General features: G+C 37.4%; 1 protein-coding gene across 1 annotated transcript in view; it reads left to right on the plus strand.

The window, feature by feature from the left end:
* EFHC2 (EF-hand domain containing 2) overlaps positions 1-16740 on the plus strand; it is a 237807-nt gene that overhangs the window by 72508 nt on the left and 148559 nt on the right. Inside the window, exon 4 of the mRNA XM_023731842.1 lies at positions 12829-12979. Within this exon, the coding sequence (XP_023587610.1) occupies positions 12829-12979 (151 nt within the window). The remainder of the gene's footprint in view (positions 1-12828; positions 12980-16740) is intronic.

The raw sequence follows: 16740 nt of genomic DNA on the forward strand, positions 1-16740 counted from the left end.
AAAGCAAACAAAAATAGACAAAATAATGTACTTAAATCACAAATTCAAAGGAAGGAAAATGTACAGCTTATGCTAATTATGAAGTGAAGTGAATGTTACAGTAAATATTAATTAACAAAATTGACTCAAGGAGTACAAAGCTGGAATTGGCTACTAACTATGTAAATATTAGGGAAAATTGCCAAAGAGCTACTTCAAAGGTTAAAAGTGATTGTCTCTAACTGACAGGATTATGGGCAATTTTTTTCCCTCTTTGTGCTCTTCAGTACTCTCAAAAATCTGCAATAAGAAGGTACTAATTTTGAAGTTAGGTATGAATAAAGACCAAAGAAACAGCCCCTCCAACCCTGCCCCCCTCTCCAAGGCAAAGTGGGCAGTTTGTTCCTTCTGAGTTTTGAAGGTAGAAATAGCTGCCTTTCTAAAATATAAGTGAAGCGAAATATCAACATGCTGTGAAAGGACTGCCAGGGTTCAGGGGAGCCGGTTAATGTTCCTGAGAGGCCTTGTGACTCTGGGCTGACTGATGGACTGGGGACCACTAACGGCAAATTGAATTTCTAGATCACCAGCTGCCTTCATGGCTCTCTGATGCCCCCCAAACAGGAGAGTAGACACACAAAGTGCCATACAAACATATGAATACTAACTAATGATTTCTTGAGGTTCAATAGATTATCACTTTAGTAGGATAGTGTATTTATAAAGTGCCCCAAATTTTGCACATCTCGATCTTGAGATGTTTTACCAGTAATATGAATAGGGAAGTGTTCTTTACTTCATTCATGGAATAAGTAAAAGAAGATAGTGATTTTTGATTTAGCCCATTCTTGATATACTACCCTCAGAAAGGACTACATTGCTCACTCCCATTCCTGAAGAAATAAAGTTGAGTTACGGCGAGGCTCTCTCCAGCCTATTACAAAAACTGCAGAGTGCAGCACATGCATTTGCCATAAAAAATGTAGGGAGAGAGGAGCAGGTTAGGAAATTATTCTCTTCATATAAAAAGACAATTTTACTTATTTGGAAATAAAAATTAATAATAGGGGTATAACCTGTTTATCTTGTTGAATGTGTACATGTAAGTACAATTGTTCATTTACACACATCTTTGAAATGGCCATTCGGTAATGCCTCTTTGCTAGGCAAGATAAATGACATTGTCCATGCACTTTCATGGAGCTTATGTAGCAAGAAATGTAAATAATGTTGAAATGTGGTCAGTAGAGCAGGGCTTTGAACCCCTACTGAGAATTTGCATTTCTAGCAAGTTCCCAGGGGTTTTTCACCTCGTCTACCAATTGGAGGTGGAATTTTACAGTATAGTAATCTTCAGTGAGTATGGGCATGAATTACTTTTATAATCAGAAAAAAATATATGAATTATTTAAAAAGTTATTATATGCAGTTTTACATGTGTATTTGATCACAATTATGTTAAGGAGAGACACCAACAACAGTGCGTTCTATGTTGTAAAAATATGGATAATCACCCCATATTTCTTTCTATTCCTCTGTGTTTTCATATTTTTATAATGCGTGTATATTATTGCAGTGGGAAAAGTAGTTTATTGAAATAAAAAATACTTATGGTTGTAGCAAAGTTATAATTACAGGCAAACTTATGGTATTGACTGCTTTGTTCTTTCCCCCAAAGTTAAAAATAAACTACACATTTAATTCAAGACATTAGAAAATGCACAATAAAACAGACATTAAAGAGCAGAAGGAAAAAAAATATAAAAGCAGAATCTTATAAATCAGTAAACAGAATAGATTTGAACAAGAAGTTTAAGAGTTGATTCTTTAAAACAAACAATAGAATTAACAAACCTCTACCTTGTTCACTCAGGAAAGCAAACAAAAATAGACAAAATAATGTACTTAAATCACAAATTCAAAGGAAGGAAAATGTACAGCTTATGCTAATTATGAAGTGAAGTGAATGCTAACTAATGATTTCTTGAGGTTCAACAGATTATCACCTTAGTAGGAAAGTGTATTTATAAAGTGCCCCAAATTTGCACATCTTGATCTTGAGATGTTTTACCAGTAATATGAATAGGGAAGTGTTCTTTACTTCATTCATGGAATAAGTAAAAGAAGATTTTTGTTTTGCTAAAGGAAAATGAAGCACTTCAGCTACTGCTTTCTTACACTTAGACTTTCTTCTTCTCAAAAGACTGGATTCTCAGCAAAGGAAAATCTATGATAGACTCGGAGTGTTATTTGTAGGAAATATGAACTGTCAAGTTCCTGGTAGGGCTTGTCTTTATTTTATTATGGATGACATATAACTGCAGAATATAGGTAGCCTTTAATCCTTGCCTTGACTTTAAAAGAGGACACTAGAAATATGATGGGTTTTTCCCCTAGTCTCTTCCTAATATCTGTTCCCCCCACCCCCAGTATTGTCTTTAACTCTCTGTTAGGTGTCAGTCAAGTCAGTTATTCATTCATAGATTAATTCAGGAAATCTTTGCTGAGTGCCTCCTTGTTCCAGGCACTGTTTTAACATCAGGAATATAGTGATGAATGAGACTGAAAAGTTTGTAAACTTAGAATTTAGTGGGAGAAGACAACCAACGAACGTATAAATAAATTTAAAACATAATTTCAGACAGTGCTGAGTGCTATAAATAAAACAGGATGTGCCAATTTTTTTTTATCCTAGTTGAGGTGACTACTATAGGTTGGTGGTCAAGGGGGGCTCCTCTGTGGAGGTGGCATTTGAGCTAAGAGTGAAATGGTGAGGAGCCAGCTGATTTTTCTAGATCCAGATAAATGGGCACTAAGGAACCTAGAGAAGTGTAGAATATTCTGGGCCTATTTTCATTGATTTAAATTTCAAGGTAAAAGATATTTTCATTTTTAAAATGGAATTCCTCCCCTAACGTTGAGACTCCAAGATTTAGGTGTGTGCTTTGGATAGCAGTGTGAAATCTCATAACTCAAGTATTTCCCTAAAATGTGGGTTCATTTTAATTTCTCAGGGGGGACTCCTTTTTTGCCAAGTGGGTAGCTGAGGCTCTTCTCTGTTTTGGTCCTGTTGATCTCCCTTCTGGAGAATAGTCTCTAAGTGGTATACGTTTGGGCATCATTAAGAACCACAGCAATTTGAATGGACAATTGCTATTATACAGTGGTTGTTCGAAGAGTTTAGAGTCACACAGGTATTGGGGAGTTTAGTTCAGATTCAGTACATTGATGTTTTAAGACTCAACTGATTTGGCTTCCATCACTCCAAGCTCCTCTATAGCCCCTTTGGCACATTATGACCATTAATTTTTATTTATCTAATTTCCTTATGGATGAAATGATAGTATTGGTTTATCTTTAGAAATAAGAAATTGCAAGTTGAATACTCGCTGAATTTATGAACCTATTTAAAAATGGATCTCTTTATTATAGAATTCATATAATAACAGTAAATACATTTTAGGACTAAATAGAAAAAAATTCACCTAGCTCATCTTTATAATTCACCACTACTTGCTTTTTGTTTCTTTTTCTTCTGGTCTTTTTTAAAAACATAGTCATAGTTTTAAAACCATAGTTTAAATATTGTTGTTGTTGTTAGTTGCTGTCGAGTCGATCCTGACTCATAACAACCCCATGTGTGCAAAGTAGAACTGCTCCATATAGTTTTCAAGGCTGTGACCTTTTGGAAGCAGATTGCCAGGCTTGTCTCCTTAGGTGCCTTTGGGTGAGTTCGAACTGCAAACTTCTAGGCTACTAGTCAGGTGCTTAATTGTTTGTGCCACCCAGGGACTCCAGTTTAAATATACACGCTTTTAAAAACATAGTTATAATTGTGGTGTATACCACTTTTTCAGCTCTGTATTTTTCAGATCCTAAATATTTTTCTTATTGCTGCATAGTTTTCAAAAACATCATACTAGTGCCTTCATAATATTCCATTGAGTTCATAGATGTGCCATCATTCACCAGACTGTTCCCTCTGTTAGCTATTCAGGTCCCCTCACTCCAATCTTTTTTAATAATAAAAAAGTAATACTGCAAAGAACATGTTTGCACATATAAGTTTTTCCGTATTTTCTTTTGTTTCTTTTGGCTACGTGCCCAGAAATGGAGTTCCTGAGGGGAAGTGTAGGGATTTTAAAATGGGTCCTCATGGTACCACAATGTTTCCCAGAATAATTGTACTAATTTAAAATCCCATCCGTGATGATTAATCCTGCCAGGTCCATTGCACGGTTAAATCCTTCCCCTCTAATTTAACAGGAGAAACTAACAAACAACCGGGTGCCTCACTGCTATTTTAATTTGCAATTAGCTGATAATTTCTTAGAGTGAACATTTTGTTGACACTCTTGTGAATTTTGTGTATGCTCTTTTCTCATTTAGAATCTTTAAAAACTTAATTTGTAAAAATTTTTATAAAAACATTAAACTTTTGTCATGTTTCCTAAAAACATTTTAATTAGTATGTTTTTTATTTACATTTTAGTATATCGAAACTATAACTTGTTTTTGTTGTCAAATATTAATTTTTTTCTTTCATTATTTTTCTCTTTTTTCCCTTCCAAGGCTTTAACACATATTTAATTCTTTTTGGGAGGAATAGGGGGAATGAAAGGGGCTGATTTGTTAACATTTAAGTCCCTAATCCATCTGGTATTTATTTGGGGTTATAATTTATTTTAGTTGGGGATATATATTGATACTTTTCCAAGTTAGTATTTTTTTCACTTATTGATATGTGACTCCTCTTTTATCATGTGTTAAATTCCTGTATTTAATGGAGTCTATTTCTAGACCATGTATTCTTTTCCAGACTAATTTGTCTCTTGTTTTTCTGGTCTTGTACTATTTTAATATTCAAAGCATTATGTTAAAGTATAAAATCTAGGAAAGTTAGATCTCCTTCATTACTCATAATTAACATAATTACCTTTAATAATAGGCTGACCAGTTTATTTTATCAAGTGGACTTAGAATGACTTTTTTTCCAAGTCCCTCTAGAACACCATTGAAATATCCATTTGAAATATATTATTTTAGGCTGTTCATTCAGAATATATTTCACCTCTTCTTTTAATTGAATTCTTCTATATCTTCCAGTAAATATTTTTAGATTTTTATCTGGGTCACAGAGTTTTTATTAAAATTATTGTTTAAGTGTTTTGCAGTTTTTTGTTCTATTGTGGACATGCTTTTTTTTCTCTACTGTGTTTTCTAAATGGCTATTGTGAATACATAAGAATATTTTTATTTTATTCTTAGTTTCTTTAGCCTTTGCCTATGCCATTATTTTATTTGCCCAAAATGATACTTTTGTCTCTTGCTTGCTAATATTTTTACTTCATATCTTTTTACATCATTCAGAACTTCTAAAAACAATATTAAAATAATGATGATGTAGGGGCATTATTTTTCTCTTCCTGATTGTAACAGTCACATAATTTAAACTGGATGTTTAAGCTGTCGTTTTAAAGTAGATGCAGGAGGGCAGTGAGAGGAATGCAAGAACAGAGGGCAACAATGCTAATTACTATAGCATAGACAATAGTATTAGCAAACACTAATTTACGAATGGATACATAAGTAGATAGATATGCCAAGAAGTGTGGGAAGGTGTAAGGGAGCACACGAACCTGCAGATATAGGTTTGGTGGTAGATATTTCTACATACGTAACCGTAGGTGCTGCTTGTATATTAATATAGACAATAGAGCACAAAAGGGTCACAGTCAGGGCAACTTCTTAGACATAACCAAACACCTCATGGGATGAAGTTCCTAGGCTTGAAGGCAAAGGACCATAGATTCGGGGGACAGCTACGTCAATTAGCACAACATAGTTTATAAAGACAAAGTTCTACATCTTATTTTGGTGAGTAGCGTCTGGGGTCTTAAAAGCTTGCGAGCGGCCATCTAAGATACAAGTATTGGTCTCTTCCCATCTGGAGCAAAGGAGAGTGAAGAAAACCAAAGACTCAAGGGAGCAATTAGTCCAAAGGACTAATGCATGGACCACATGAACCACAGCCTACATGACCCCAAAACCAGAAGAACTACATGCTGCTCTGCTTCCACTACATACAGCTCTGACTGGGATCACAACAGAGGATCCTGGACAGAGCAGGAGAAAAATTGTAGAACAAAAAATCAAATTCACAAAAAAGACCAGATTTACTGGTCTGACAGAGACTTGAGGAACCCCTGTGACTGCCCCTAAGACACCCTTCTGACCTGGAACTGAAGCCATTCTGGGAGACCACCTTTCAGTGAAACCATAGACAGACCCTTAAAATAAACAATAACACCCAAGAGGAATGTACTCCTTAGAACAATCAATTATGTGAGATCAAAAGGACAACAGTCCCCCAAAAGCAAAGATGGGAAAGCTGGAAGGGGTAGAAAATCAGGACAGGGAACCTAGGACAGAAATGGGGAGAAAGCTGACATATTGTGAGAACTGCAACCAATGTCTTGGAACACTTTATGTACAAACTATTGAATGGGAAACTAATTTGCTCTGTAAACTTTCACCTAATGCACAATAAAAAATTAAAAAAATAAAGTAGATGCATTTTATCTTAAGAAATTACCCTGTAGTCCTGTTTTAAAATGTATGTGATAGGAAAGGTTATACTGAGATCCTTATAGATTTGCTCTTATATCCTAATTTGGAATCATTTTTGCATTTGTGAGGAAAATGCTGCTTTTTGTGGAGGTGGATTGTAACTGTTGTGGACTATTGAATTGTTTTGGCTGGTATTTTAGTAAGGATCTTTCCTCTATAAATCATAAATAGTAAAATTGCTCTGTAGCAGTAGTTTTCAACCTGGGCTTGCACATTGTAATCACCTGGGGAGCTTTAGAAATCACTGACTGATGCCTGAGGTCAGCCTGGAGAGATTCTGATTTGATTGGTCTGGGGTGGGTTGGAAGCATCAGGAGTTTAAAGAGTTCCACGGGTGATTCTATTGTGCAGCCAGAGTGAGAACTATTGGTCTATAGTTTACCTGTTTTCTGGTATCTCTATTGGGTATTGGCATTTAGCTTTGCACCTTGCCATATTTTTTGGTATTCTGGGGGAGTTATAGGAGCCCTGGTGGCGCAGTGGTTAAGCGCTAAGCTGCTAACCAAGAGGTCAGCTATTTGAACCCACCAGCTGCTCCACAGAGGAAGATGTGGCAGTCTGCTTCCCTAAAGATTTGTAGCCTTGGAAACCCTATGGGCAGCTCTACTCTGTCTTATAGGGTTGCTAGGAGTTGGAATCGACTCAACGGCAATGGGGTTTGGGGTGAGTTATATAATGTGGGAATTTTCCTTGAAAATTTGAAAGAATTCATTAATAATTTCTCCTGGTTGGAGACTTTGTTGGGGCAATTCTTTGGTAAACCTTTCACTTTCTTAGTTATGACTTTATTCATTGGGTTTTAATAACTCACAGTTCTTACAGAAAAATCACTTATTTAATTCTGATTTGACATTTTTCATACAATTTTCATAATTTATGGCAATAAATACATTTATATCAGTTTATTAACTCTGTCATGCACTGTCTCATTTCTGATTTTATTTATATTTTTTCTTGATTAGCTTTGCTAGAATCATCTATTTTGTTAAAAATGCTCTTGGATTTCTTTATTGCAGTTGTTTCTCTCCTTTCAAATTCATCTCTTTGTGCTTTTATCCATTGCTTACTGGTTCTCAACTCTGGCTGCATTTTAGAATTACCTGAGGAGCTTTTAAAAAAAAATACTAATGTCCCCTGCATCCCTACACAATTCTGATTTAATTTATTTAGGGTTGGGGCCAGCCTGCTGAGCTAGAATCCAGACCTTGCCTGCTATGCCAGCAGGGGTCCCCCATCCCCTGCCACCACCTCCTCACTCACAAATGCTGACAATAAGAGTGCCCATCTCATAGGATTGTCCTGAGAATTAAAAGAACCAACACATGGTACATCACTGAGTTACTGACATGGGATGTTCTGATTTCTCAGTGCCATGAATTCTCCCTGTCTTCAAGATCCCTGGTGGCACAGTGGTAAAGAGCTTGGCTACTAACCAAGAGGTCAGCAGTTCAAATCCACTATCTGCTCCTTAGAAACCCTCTGGGGCAGTTCTGTTCTGTCCTACAGGGTCCCTATGAGTGGGAATTGATTTGACGACGGTAGGTTTGGTTTGGTTTTTTTTTCAAGGCCTATAGCGTGCCAACTTGTGCTCACACCCTCTTCCCTCCCAGGCGCCAAGCTGAAGGTCCAGGGCTTGATTTTTTTTTTTTTTTTTAAAGCTTCTGAGTCAGAATCTAGTCTACAACAATGGGTTTGATGTTTTGGTTAATGTGCAGCTAAGGCTGAGAATTGCATAGTTAGCACATTTATTCCCTCTCTCAGGCTCTAAATTCTCTTATGGAATAATTTAAATCCATTAATTTACACCTGAGTACAGATTTGTCTGCATCCTATAGGTTAGTACTGTTTCAAATTTAAATTTTATTAGGTTCTATACTTAGTTTTTGGTGTATTTAAATTTATTTTTGGCACAGCAGTTAGGAGTGAAAATTTTTGTTTAAAGTTACATTATCCATTTCTAGTTTTATTACTTTTATTATCAGCGACTATAAACTTTTATGGAGCCCTAGTGGCATAGTGGTTAACAGCTCGGCTGCTAACCAAAAGGTCAGCAGTTCAAATCCACCAGCCATTCCTTGGAAACCTTCTGGGGCAGTTCTACTCTGTCCTTTAGGGTCGCTATGAGTTGGAATCGACTCAATGGCACCTCACAACAACAACATAACTTTTATGATTTCTGTTTTTCAAATTTATTAGAATTTCCTTGTGAATTAATATATGATGAATTTCTATAAATATACCATTGTCATGTATAAAGGAGCCACCTGTATATTCAATACAAAATTTGTTATAGTTTATTTCCTTGATACTAAGACCCCATTAATCATGAGAGGAACCATTGATTTAATTACAGCCTTTCAGGAAGAATAAACAGCACTAGGTTAAATGTACACAGATTTTTATTGTCTATTAACTAACTTGTGTTGTTGTTGTTGTGTGCCGTTGAGTCAATAATAGCATGCATTTATCTTTACCATTATATATCTTCTTCTTTAATAGCGCATAATTTAAATCTGAACTCTTTTCACACAATAGAACCTAAACATTTTAAGTTAGGCTTGTGATGCTGACCTCTTTATAAAATGTTGAGCCTCATTGAAGATTATTGGTTTGGTTTCATCCTTCTTTCCTACTTGACTAAACTTAAAAAAAAATTAATGGGATTGTGTAGTTATGGGGGATAAACAACTTTTTTTGAAATTTAGCTGTAAAGTTTTTTTTTCCCTTTATTGAGGTGAAATTCACATAACATAAAATTAACCATTTTAAAATGAACAATTCAGTGGCATTTAGTACATTCACAATGTGCAGCCACCACCTCTATCTAATTTCAAAGCATTTCAACACAGCTGTAAGTTTTGACACTTAGATGTTTGGTTCCTGAGTAATAGTCTTTATGACTCATGCATTGGTCACACCAACCTCCCCATCTTTAAAAATTCTGTGCTTTATTCTGAGAGACTAGGCTTTTGCGTTTGCCTTGTTACAGTTGCTCTGCCTGGCCTGTGGCAGACAACCTACACACGATTTGTTTTTTTGTGTCAGTGCTGCATCAGACTAGAATCATTTTAAGTTAAAATTAGGGATCCAAATTAATGTTAAAATCCAGCCGTTTGGGGATATGCAATGCAAAGCAAATAACTCGATTGATGTGAAAATAGGATTCACTTCTTTCCCACAAAGATAAATGTGCACATACATTAAGTTCCAACTACTTGCCAGACTCACTCCTGACTGCTTTGAGTTTCTTTTGGCTTTAATTATAAGAAGATCCTGATTTCAGTAATATTATCATTTAAAAAATTCCTTTATAATGAGGAAATATGTATCTATTATTTAAGGCTAATTGATTTCAGATTTTGTATTCTCTCGTCTAGGATTAAAACTCCAAGTACTTGGGGATCAGGCAGGTAACCTCATATGGCGGAGGCCTATGGGGAACTGGCAAGTGCACATCTGCCTAATGACATTGACATTCACTCTTCAAGAAAATTACAACCAATTAGATCCTCTAGGACCTTCTTTATCTAGTGTCTATTTGATTTATCATAAATCATGATAAAACCTTCTGTCATAATTATGTTTCTATAAATTTTCATTTCTTACAGTTTTATTTTAGATTATTTTCTCTGGACTTTGTACATCAAATTCCATTGCAATTGTGTCTGTTATCTATGTGAGTTCACCTTTAATCTGTTTGGTGTCTCTCCCCTCACATTTTTTGCCATGTTTTACAATTTCCTCTCCATTTTCCATTTCTATCTTTCCATCTCTACCACTCTCTGACTTGCTCTATAGCTTTCATGCTAGAGTTGGGCAGCCCTGTATTCCCAGTGGACCAGAATATGAAATATCAGTCTGTCTCTCTTCTAGAAATATTGAAGCCCAGCCTAAAATAATATGTCTTTCCTTTTCTCTTTATTCCCATTTAGCGTCCTTTCTTCTCTCTTAATACATCGTTTGATTAATAAATATTTCTTGATTATATACAGGACGATGGTTGTCAACTGACCTATGGCAGTTTGGTCATTCACAAATTTGTATCAATAGTATTCAGTACTTAGAGGTGGGGGAGAGCTATGAATATTCTTTCCACACTTTCCTACCCAGTTACAAAGAAAAAAAAGTCTCAGATTTAATACTGCCTGTACTGAAAGATCAGTGAAGCCCTACCTAGCTCTCTGTCCCTTTAAGTGCTCCAAAGGCACTGCTCTTTCTTTCTTTTGCTCCTGCTTATTTTGTTTCATTATTGAGATATAATTCACATAAGATTCACCATTTTAAAGTGTACAATTCAATGGCCAACGTATCTTTTTTTATTGAGGTAGAATTCACATAACATAAAATTAACCATTAACCATTTTAAAGTGTACAATTTACTGGCATTTAGGACAGTCATAATGTTGTGTAACCATCACCACTATCTAGTTGCAAGACATTTTCATCACCCCAAAGAAAGCTCCATATTCACCTCACAGCATCTTACGTGAAATATTCACCCAATACAAATGTGACAACATTCTAGCAGTGGGGGTTGGTTAGCTAACCTTCTGACTATAATCAGGCCAAATGAATTCCCCAAGAAAGCTGCTGAATATGGGACCATTTTGGAATCAAGCCTAAGGTACCATTTTCAAGGGTATAGATCCCTGGGCTCACTAGATTCTTAAGGACATGTAAGGACAGTGTGGAGTCCCTGGGTGGTGCAAAGGGTTAATGCACTTGGCTGCTAACCGTAAGCTTGGAGGTTTGAGTCTGCCCACAGGTGCCTTGGAAGAAAGGCCTGGTGATCTACTTCTGAAAAAATCAGCCATTGAAAACCCTAGGAACACAGTTTGACTCTGACACACATGTGGTCACCATGAGTCAGAGTTGCTCAATAGCAACTGATTTTAAGGACAGTGCCTGGTCAATATTTGTAACTGACTCATACATTTTGAATATAGTCATTTCACTAACTAAAGCTCATTTCTAACATCCATTATGGTAATTAACAATGCTTCTTGTGTTGATCAGAGGTAAAGACTAGTGAGACATTTTGGTAGCCACTTCTGAAATGCGGGCTTCTGATAGAAATTTGCTAAACATTCCTGGAGTGTATATTCCTAATTAGGGTAACTGATCACCACTAGAGGGTAGATTACATCTAACAAACTCACTCATATATACCATGTTGTCCATGTTGAATAACATTGGAGTTACATCATATGCACAATTAACTTTTGCAACTTCAGCTATAAAAATTGATCAAAAGAGAGAGGCAAAGGGAATACTGGAGTGCTCAAGGAGCCTGTGTCCCTGGTCAAGCTTGAAATAGAAGCCCAAATCTACTGTTCCCTCAGTTGTCCTCAATTCCTGTGTCCTTACTTTGTGAGTAGGTCACCATGTTGAGAGTGACTCCAGTGGTTCACGATACTTACTGTTTATATAACATGGCACCTAAACATAAAGCACTTACTTCAACTGGTCTTCATCTGAAGAGGGAGTCATCCATTTTGACATGGAAGAAAAGAGGATTGTATTGTACTTACAGAGAGGACAGTTTTCCAAAGTGGTTAAGGAATTTTCAAGAGTATATTTACTATTATCTGATTTTACCCTCTTTAGTATCTACCTCACCTACTCCTCCCACCCATCCCCTGCCCCCAGTGTAAGGTGAGACTGGGTCTAGCATTGAGCTAGGCTCTTTGAAGTTCCTGAAGAAGTATAAGGCAGGAACTCCATTGCATTGGAAGAATTTCAGATCTGCCTCTTTGAATTGCCTCAAGGCAAACAATCAGCAGTACCAGGAGTCAGGCTAATTTTATCTTAGAACCAAGGTAGCTTTGTTTTTAATGGGAGAAAAAATGACAAGACTTTTATTCATCTTGTGAGAAAGAACATTTTGTCTCTATAATGCACACATATAGAATCCCACTGTGAAATTACGAAGACAAACTCTAGTTCAATTTATGGTGGAGGTGAATGATGGATTTATTGCTTGAATATCATTTCCTTATTCTAATCAGATGGTGATAACCATTTAAAATAATCTTTATATACTGTAACCTAGATCATATGTCGATTCTCATAGCTGATGTGTAGAAGATCTTCTTGCAAAAATCCCCTCAACTTTTTTCTTATATTAACAAAAAGTATACGTGCGGTGGGTAGCTTTATTGATTTTTAAGTTTGCTGAATTTTTTTTCATTTTTTAGTTTCTAATTGTGATTCCAACAGGTATTATCCTTTGATGCCTATATGGAAGATGAAGTGCCTGATAAAAGTCAAGAAGACTATAGAATAAGATACTATAAAATCTACTTCTACCCTGAAGATGACACAATTCAAGTCAATGAACCAGAGTTGAAAAATAGTGGACTGCCTCAAGGTATCTAAAGCAGAGTTATGATTCTTTCACTTCTAACTCCTGCCTTTATAGACTCTCTTTAGCTTTTTATAAGACCCCCCTAATACTGTTTAGGTGCCTAACTTGTTGGCAGTGATGAGTATAAACATGCTGTTAGGTTATAGTTAGAAGTCCTTAGGTGGCGCAAATGGTTAAGCACTGGGCTACTAACCAAAAGATTGGCGGTTCAAACCAACCCAGAGGCACCTAGGAAGACAGGTCTGATGATCTGCTTCCAAAAGTCACAGCCTTGAAAACCCTTTGGAACACTTCTGCTTTGCACACATGGTGTTGCCATGAGTCAGAACCGACTCGATGGCAACTAACAAAAACAAGACTATAGTTACTGATGGTGATTTATCAGCTTTTTGCCCCCTAAACCTCAACCCTGGCTATTTCTCTCACTCCTCTGTGGCAAACTTGTATGCTTTCAGGTGCTGCTTTACTGTGAGCAGACTTTCCTATGTCTTCAAACTCTTCGGTCTCTTTGCTGTGGCCACACCACTTCCTTCACAACACCCTCAGGGAAGAAGAGAAGGCTGTTCTCCACTGCCACTTTCAGATTGGTGTTCTGCTCTTCTTTCTTGTATCCACTGCCATCTGCTTAAACCACCCTCTCCTCATCTTCATTCCTGTTAACTACAGACCTTGATGGTACTTCAACAAAGGGTCATGGCTCCTTCATCCCATGAGTCAGTCATCTTCAGCCATACTTCACCTCAGCCACACATAAAAGTAAACTCTGATAATGACCACCAGAGAAGCTAATGTGGTGCTAGGCTGCATTATTAGAAATATGGCAGAGATCATGGGAGGTGACAGATTGATTCTGTTTGTGTTATGGGTCCTTCCCTTGCATGCGATGCTGAGTTCTGGATGCTCTCATGGGAGAGCAACCATGATGGGCAAAGGACTGAAATTTTGTCATGCATAAGACTGAATAGTGACAAGGGATATTTGTCTCTAAGGGGAAGACTCAGGTATGCCTGATAAATGTCTTCAAGAATCTAAGGGCTGTCAGGTAGAGGAGAGGTGACCTTATTTTCTGCAGTCTGAAGGATAGGACCTAGGGGTCAGAATTCAGGTCAGTAAGAGGAGAACTTTCTAGCAGAGAACTGCTACAAGTTGCAGTGGATGGCTCTGGGTGGGGGTGGGGAATGGGGATGGGGTATTAGAAGGGGAGTCATGTACAGTTATTTGTTTGGTCACTGGTGTAGATGCATGGCCCTGGGAGGGGGTCGGGTGGTGGTTGTGGGGTGAAGGGAAGATAAAGGGTTGTTTTTCACAGACAGCTTGGTAGAGTGTAGAAGCGAAGTCATGCATTTGTTCGGTGGTTGGTGTAGATGACCTTTCAGGACTCTGATCCTTGAGGAGCCATGATTCTTGGGTTTATTGTTATCTCTTCACCTTTTTTTTCCTACCAGTTCCTTTATTAATAAAGCAAAGTGTAAAAGAACCAGGTCCCCAAATTACCCATATGATTAAAAGTGCAAGTTTAATTCAACCTGAAATAGAAAATGAAGGGCAGGCTCAACTAATTGGGCCATGGAAATTTGATGTGATCAGAATGGTTTTTCTACAACTGTAGCAACTGAACCATATTTGGTTAACTCTTTGGCCTTCGTTATTGGAACAAAACTTATGCTACGACTGCAGCCAACAGATTGCATCATGATACACAGTTTGAGGTCACAGTACACGTTATAAAATTACAATAAAATAGGAATGTTTTAAGTCAAGTGACTACATCAAGGCTTTTTTTTAAAAAGCAAAACATGCTAAAAGTATTCTTGAATATCTGATACTTCAAAAACCAGATTAGATATAATTTAGCTGGACATTTTAGTCTATTCTCTCTGTATACATGATTCACCCCCTCCCAACTTGTACTTGCTTTATCTCCACCAAAATATGTGCTATGAATGTACAAAATACAAAATAAACAGTAGTGTCTCAGTAGCAGAGATGCAATTTTTAAAAATTAACACACACCACGATGATAACACTGAACTTGTTTCCCTCTAAAAGACACTGGAAACGTTGCGGTTAATTTTTCACACCACTGCCGAGGGAGACAGCCATCTTCACCCACAGGGTGGAGATGAGAAGTAAAAGTCTTCATCAGGGTTAAAGGCCATTTGACAGAAGTGACTTACTCCATGAGGTTAAAAGGCAAAGCTTTGGAAGGATGATGGGTAACTGCCTCAGAGTGCTAGGAGGTCCATTTTGGTAGGTGCCACCAAGTCAGATGGAAACATCCAGGTGAGAAGTCTGACCTTGGCAGTGGGAATGGTAACGAGCCTGAGAAGCTTGGGCCAAAGACCCAGCACTATTTTTCTGGTGTTCATGGCCACCAGCGATCATTGCTAAGGCACAGGCTAAGATCCCACACACAAAAAAATTAATTAATTCTAAAAATAAAAAACAAAAAGAAACAAGTTAATCTACAATCCTTCCTGATTACTCATCTGCAAAGTTCAACACAGCCAGGGAGGAGTTTGGTGTCTCTGTGTATAAGCCTTCCTCACTGATGGTATGGTTATGAGACCACAGTTGACGTTCAAGGAAGTAGGACCACAGACAGAAGGTGCCCTGCGCTAATGGCACACACTTGCTCCATAGGAGAGATGCAAGGACAAGTGTGCCTGGCCACAGCTGTAGCTTGTCATAAGTGTGCTAAACAGATATGAGTTTTGTTTGTGTTTCTTTCACAGAGGACATATGGGGCCAGACTGAGTGTCACCAGTGAATGAGTGGCCGAATTAAGACTCATGAATATTGAGTACTCATGAATATTTAGTGGCTCTTATATATTTAGTATGTCATGAATATTTAGAGCCCAGGTGCCTCATATATATTTAATATCTATTGAATATTAGGTATCTCTTGGTCCTCCATCCCTTTCTTTTTATGCTTCACTCTACTTAATACCTGTTGTTGTTGTTATTGTGTGCCATCGAGTTGATTCCAACCCATAGCAACCCTATAGGACAGGGTAGAACTGCCCCATAGGGTTTCCAAGGCTATAAATCTTTACAGAAACAGACTGCAATATCTTTCTCCCATGGAGCAGCTGGTAGGCTTGAACTACCAGCCTTTCAGTTAGCAGCTGCATGCTTAACCACTGAGCCACCAGAGCTCCTTTTACTTAACTACCTACTTTATTTAATACGCCTTATGATTTCTAAGGTGCCCTGGTGGCACAGTGGTTAAGCACTCGGCTACTAACTGAAAGGTCAGCAATTTGAACTTACCAGCTGCTCTGCAGGAGAAGGATGTGGCAGTCTACATCAGTAAAGATTTACAGCCTTGAAAACCTTTTGGGGCAGTTCTACTGTGTCCTATAGGGTCACTATGAGTCGGAATCGACTCTACGGCAATGAGTTTGTTTTTTTGGGGGGGTTATGATTTCTGCCTATGTTGAACAAACTTTTTGCTTACTAACTAGTTTTCTGGGCCTGAGCCAGATGCCTCCATGTTGATATGCCACAACGAGTTCTAGGGGGAAGAACAGAGGAATTTGGGACCATGGGCCTCTGAGAATAAGGTTATAATGAGTCAGTGTGCAAAGGACTTCCTTCAGTGTTCATGAGACTGATTTTTTTTCTTTTTTTTTATATTTTATTGTACTTCAGGTGAAGACTTACGGAACAAATAGTTTCTCATGAAACAGTAGTACATATGTTGTTTTATGACATTGGTTAACAACCCCACAACATATTAACCCTCTAACTTCTCAACCT

This window comes from Trichechus manatus, unplaced genomic scaffold, assembly GCF_000243295.1.
Source record: "Trichechus manatus latirostris isolate Lorelei unplaced genomic scaffold, TriManLat1.0 scaffold00046, whole genome shotgun sequence".
NCBI lineage: Eukaryota > Metazoa > Chordata > Mammalia > Sirenia > Trichechidae > Trichechus > Trichechus manatus.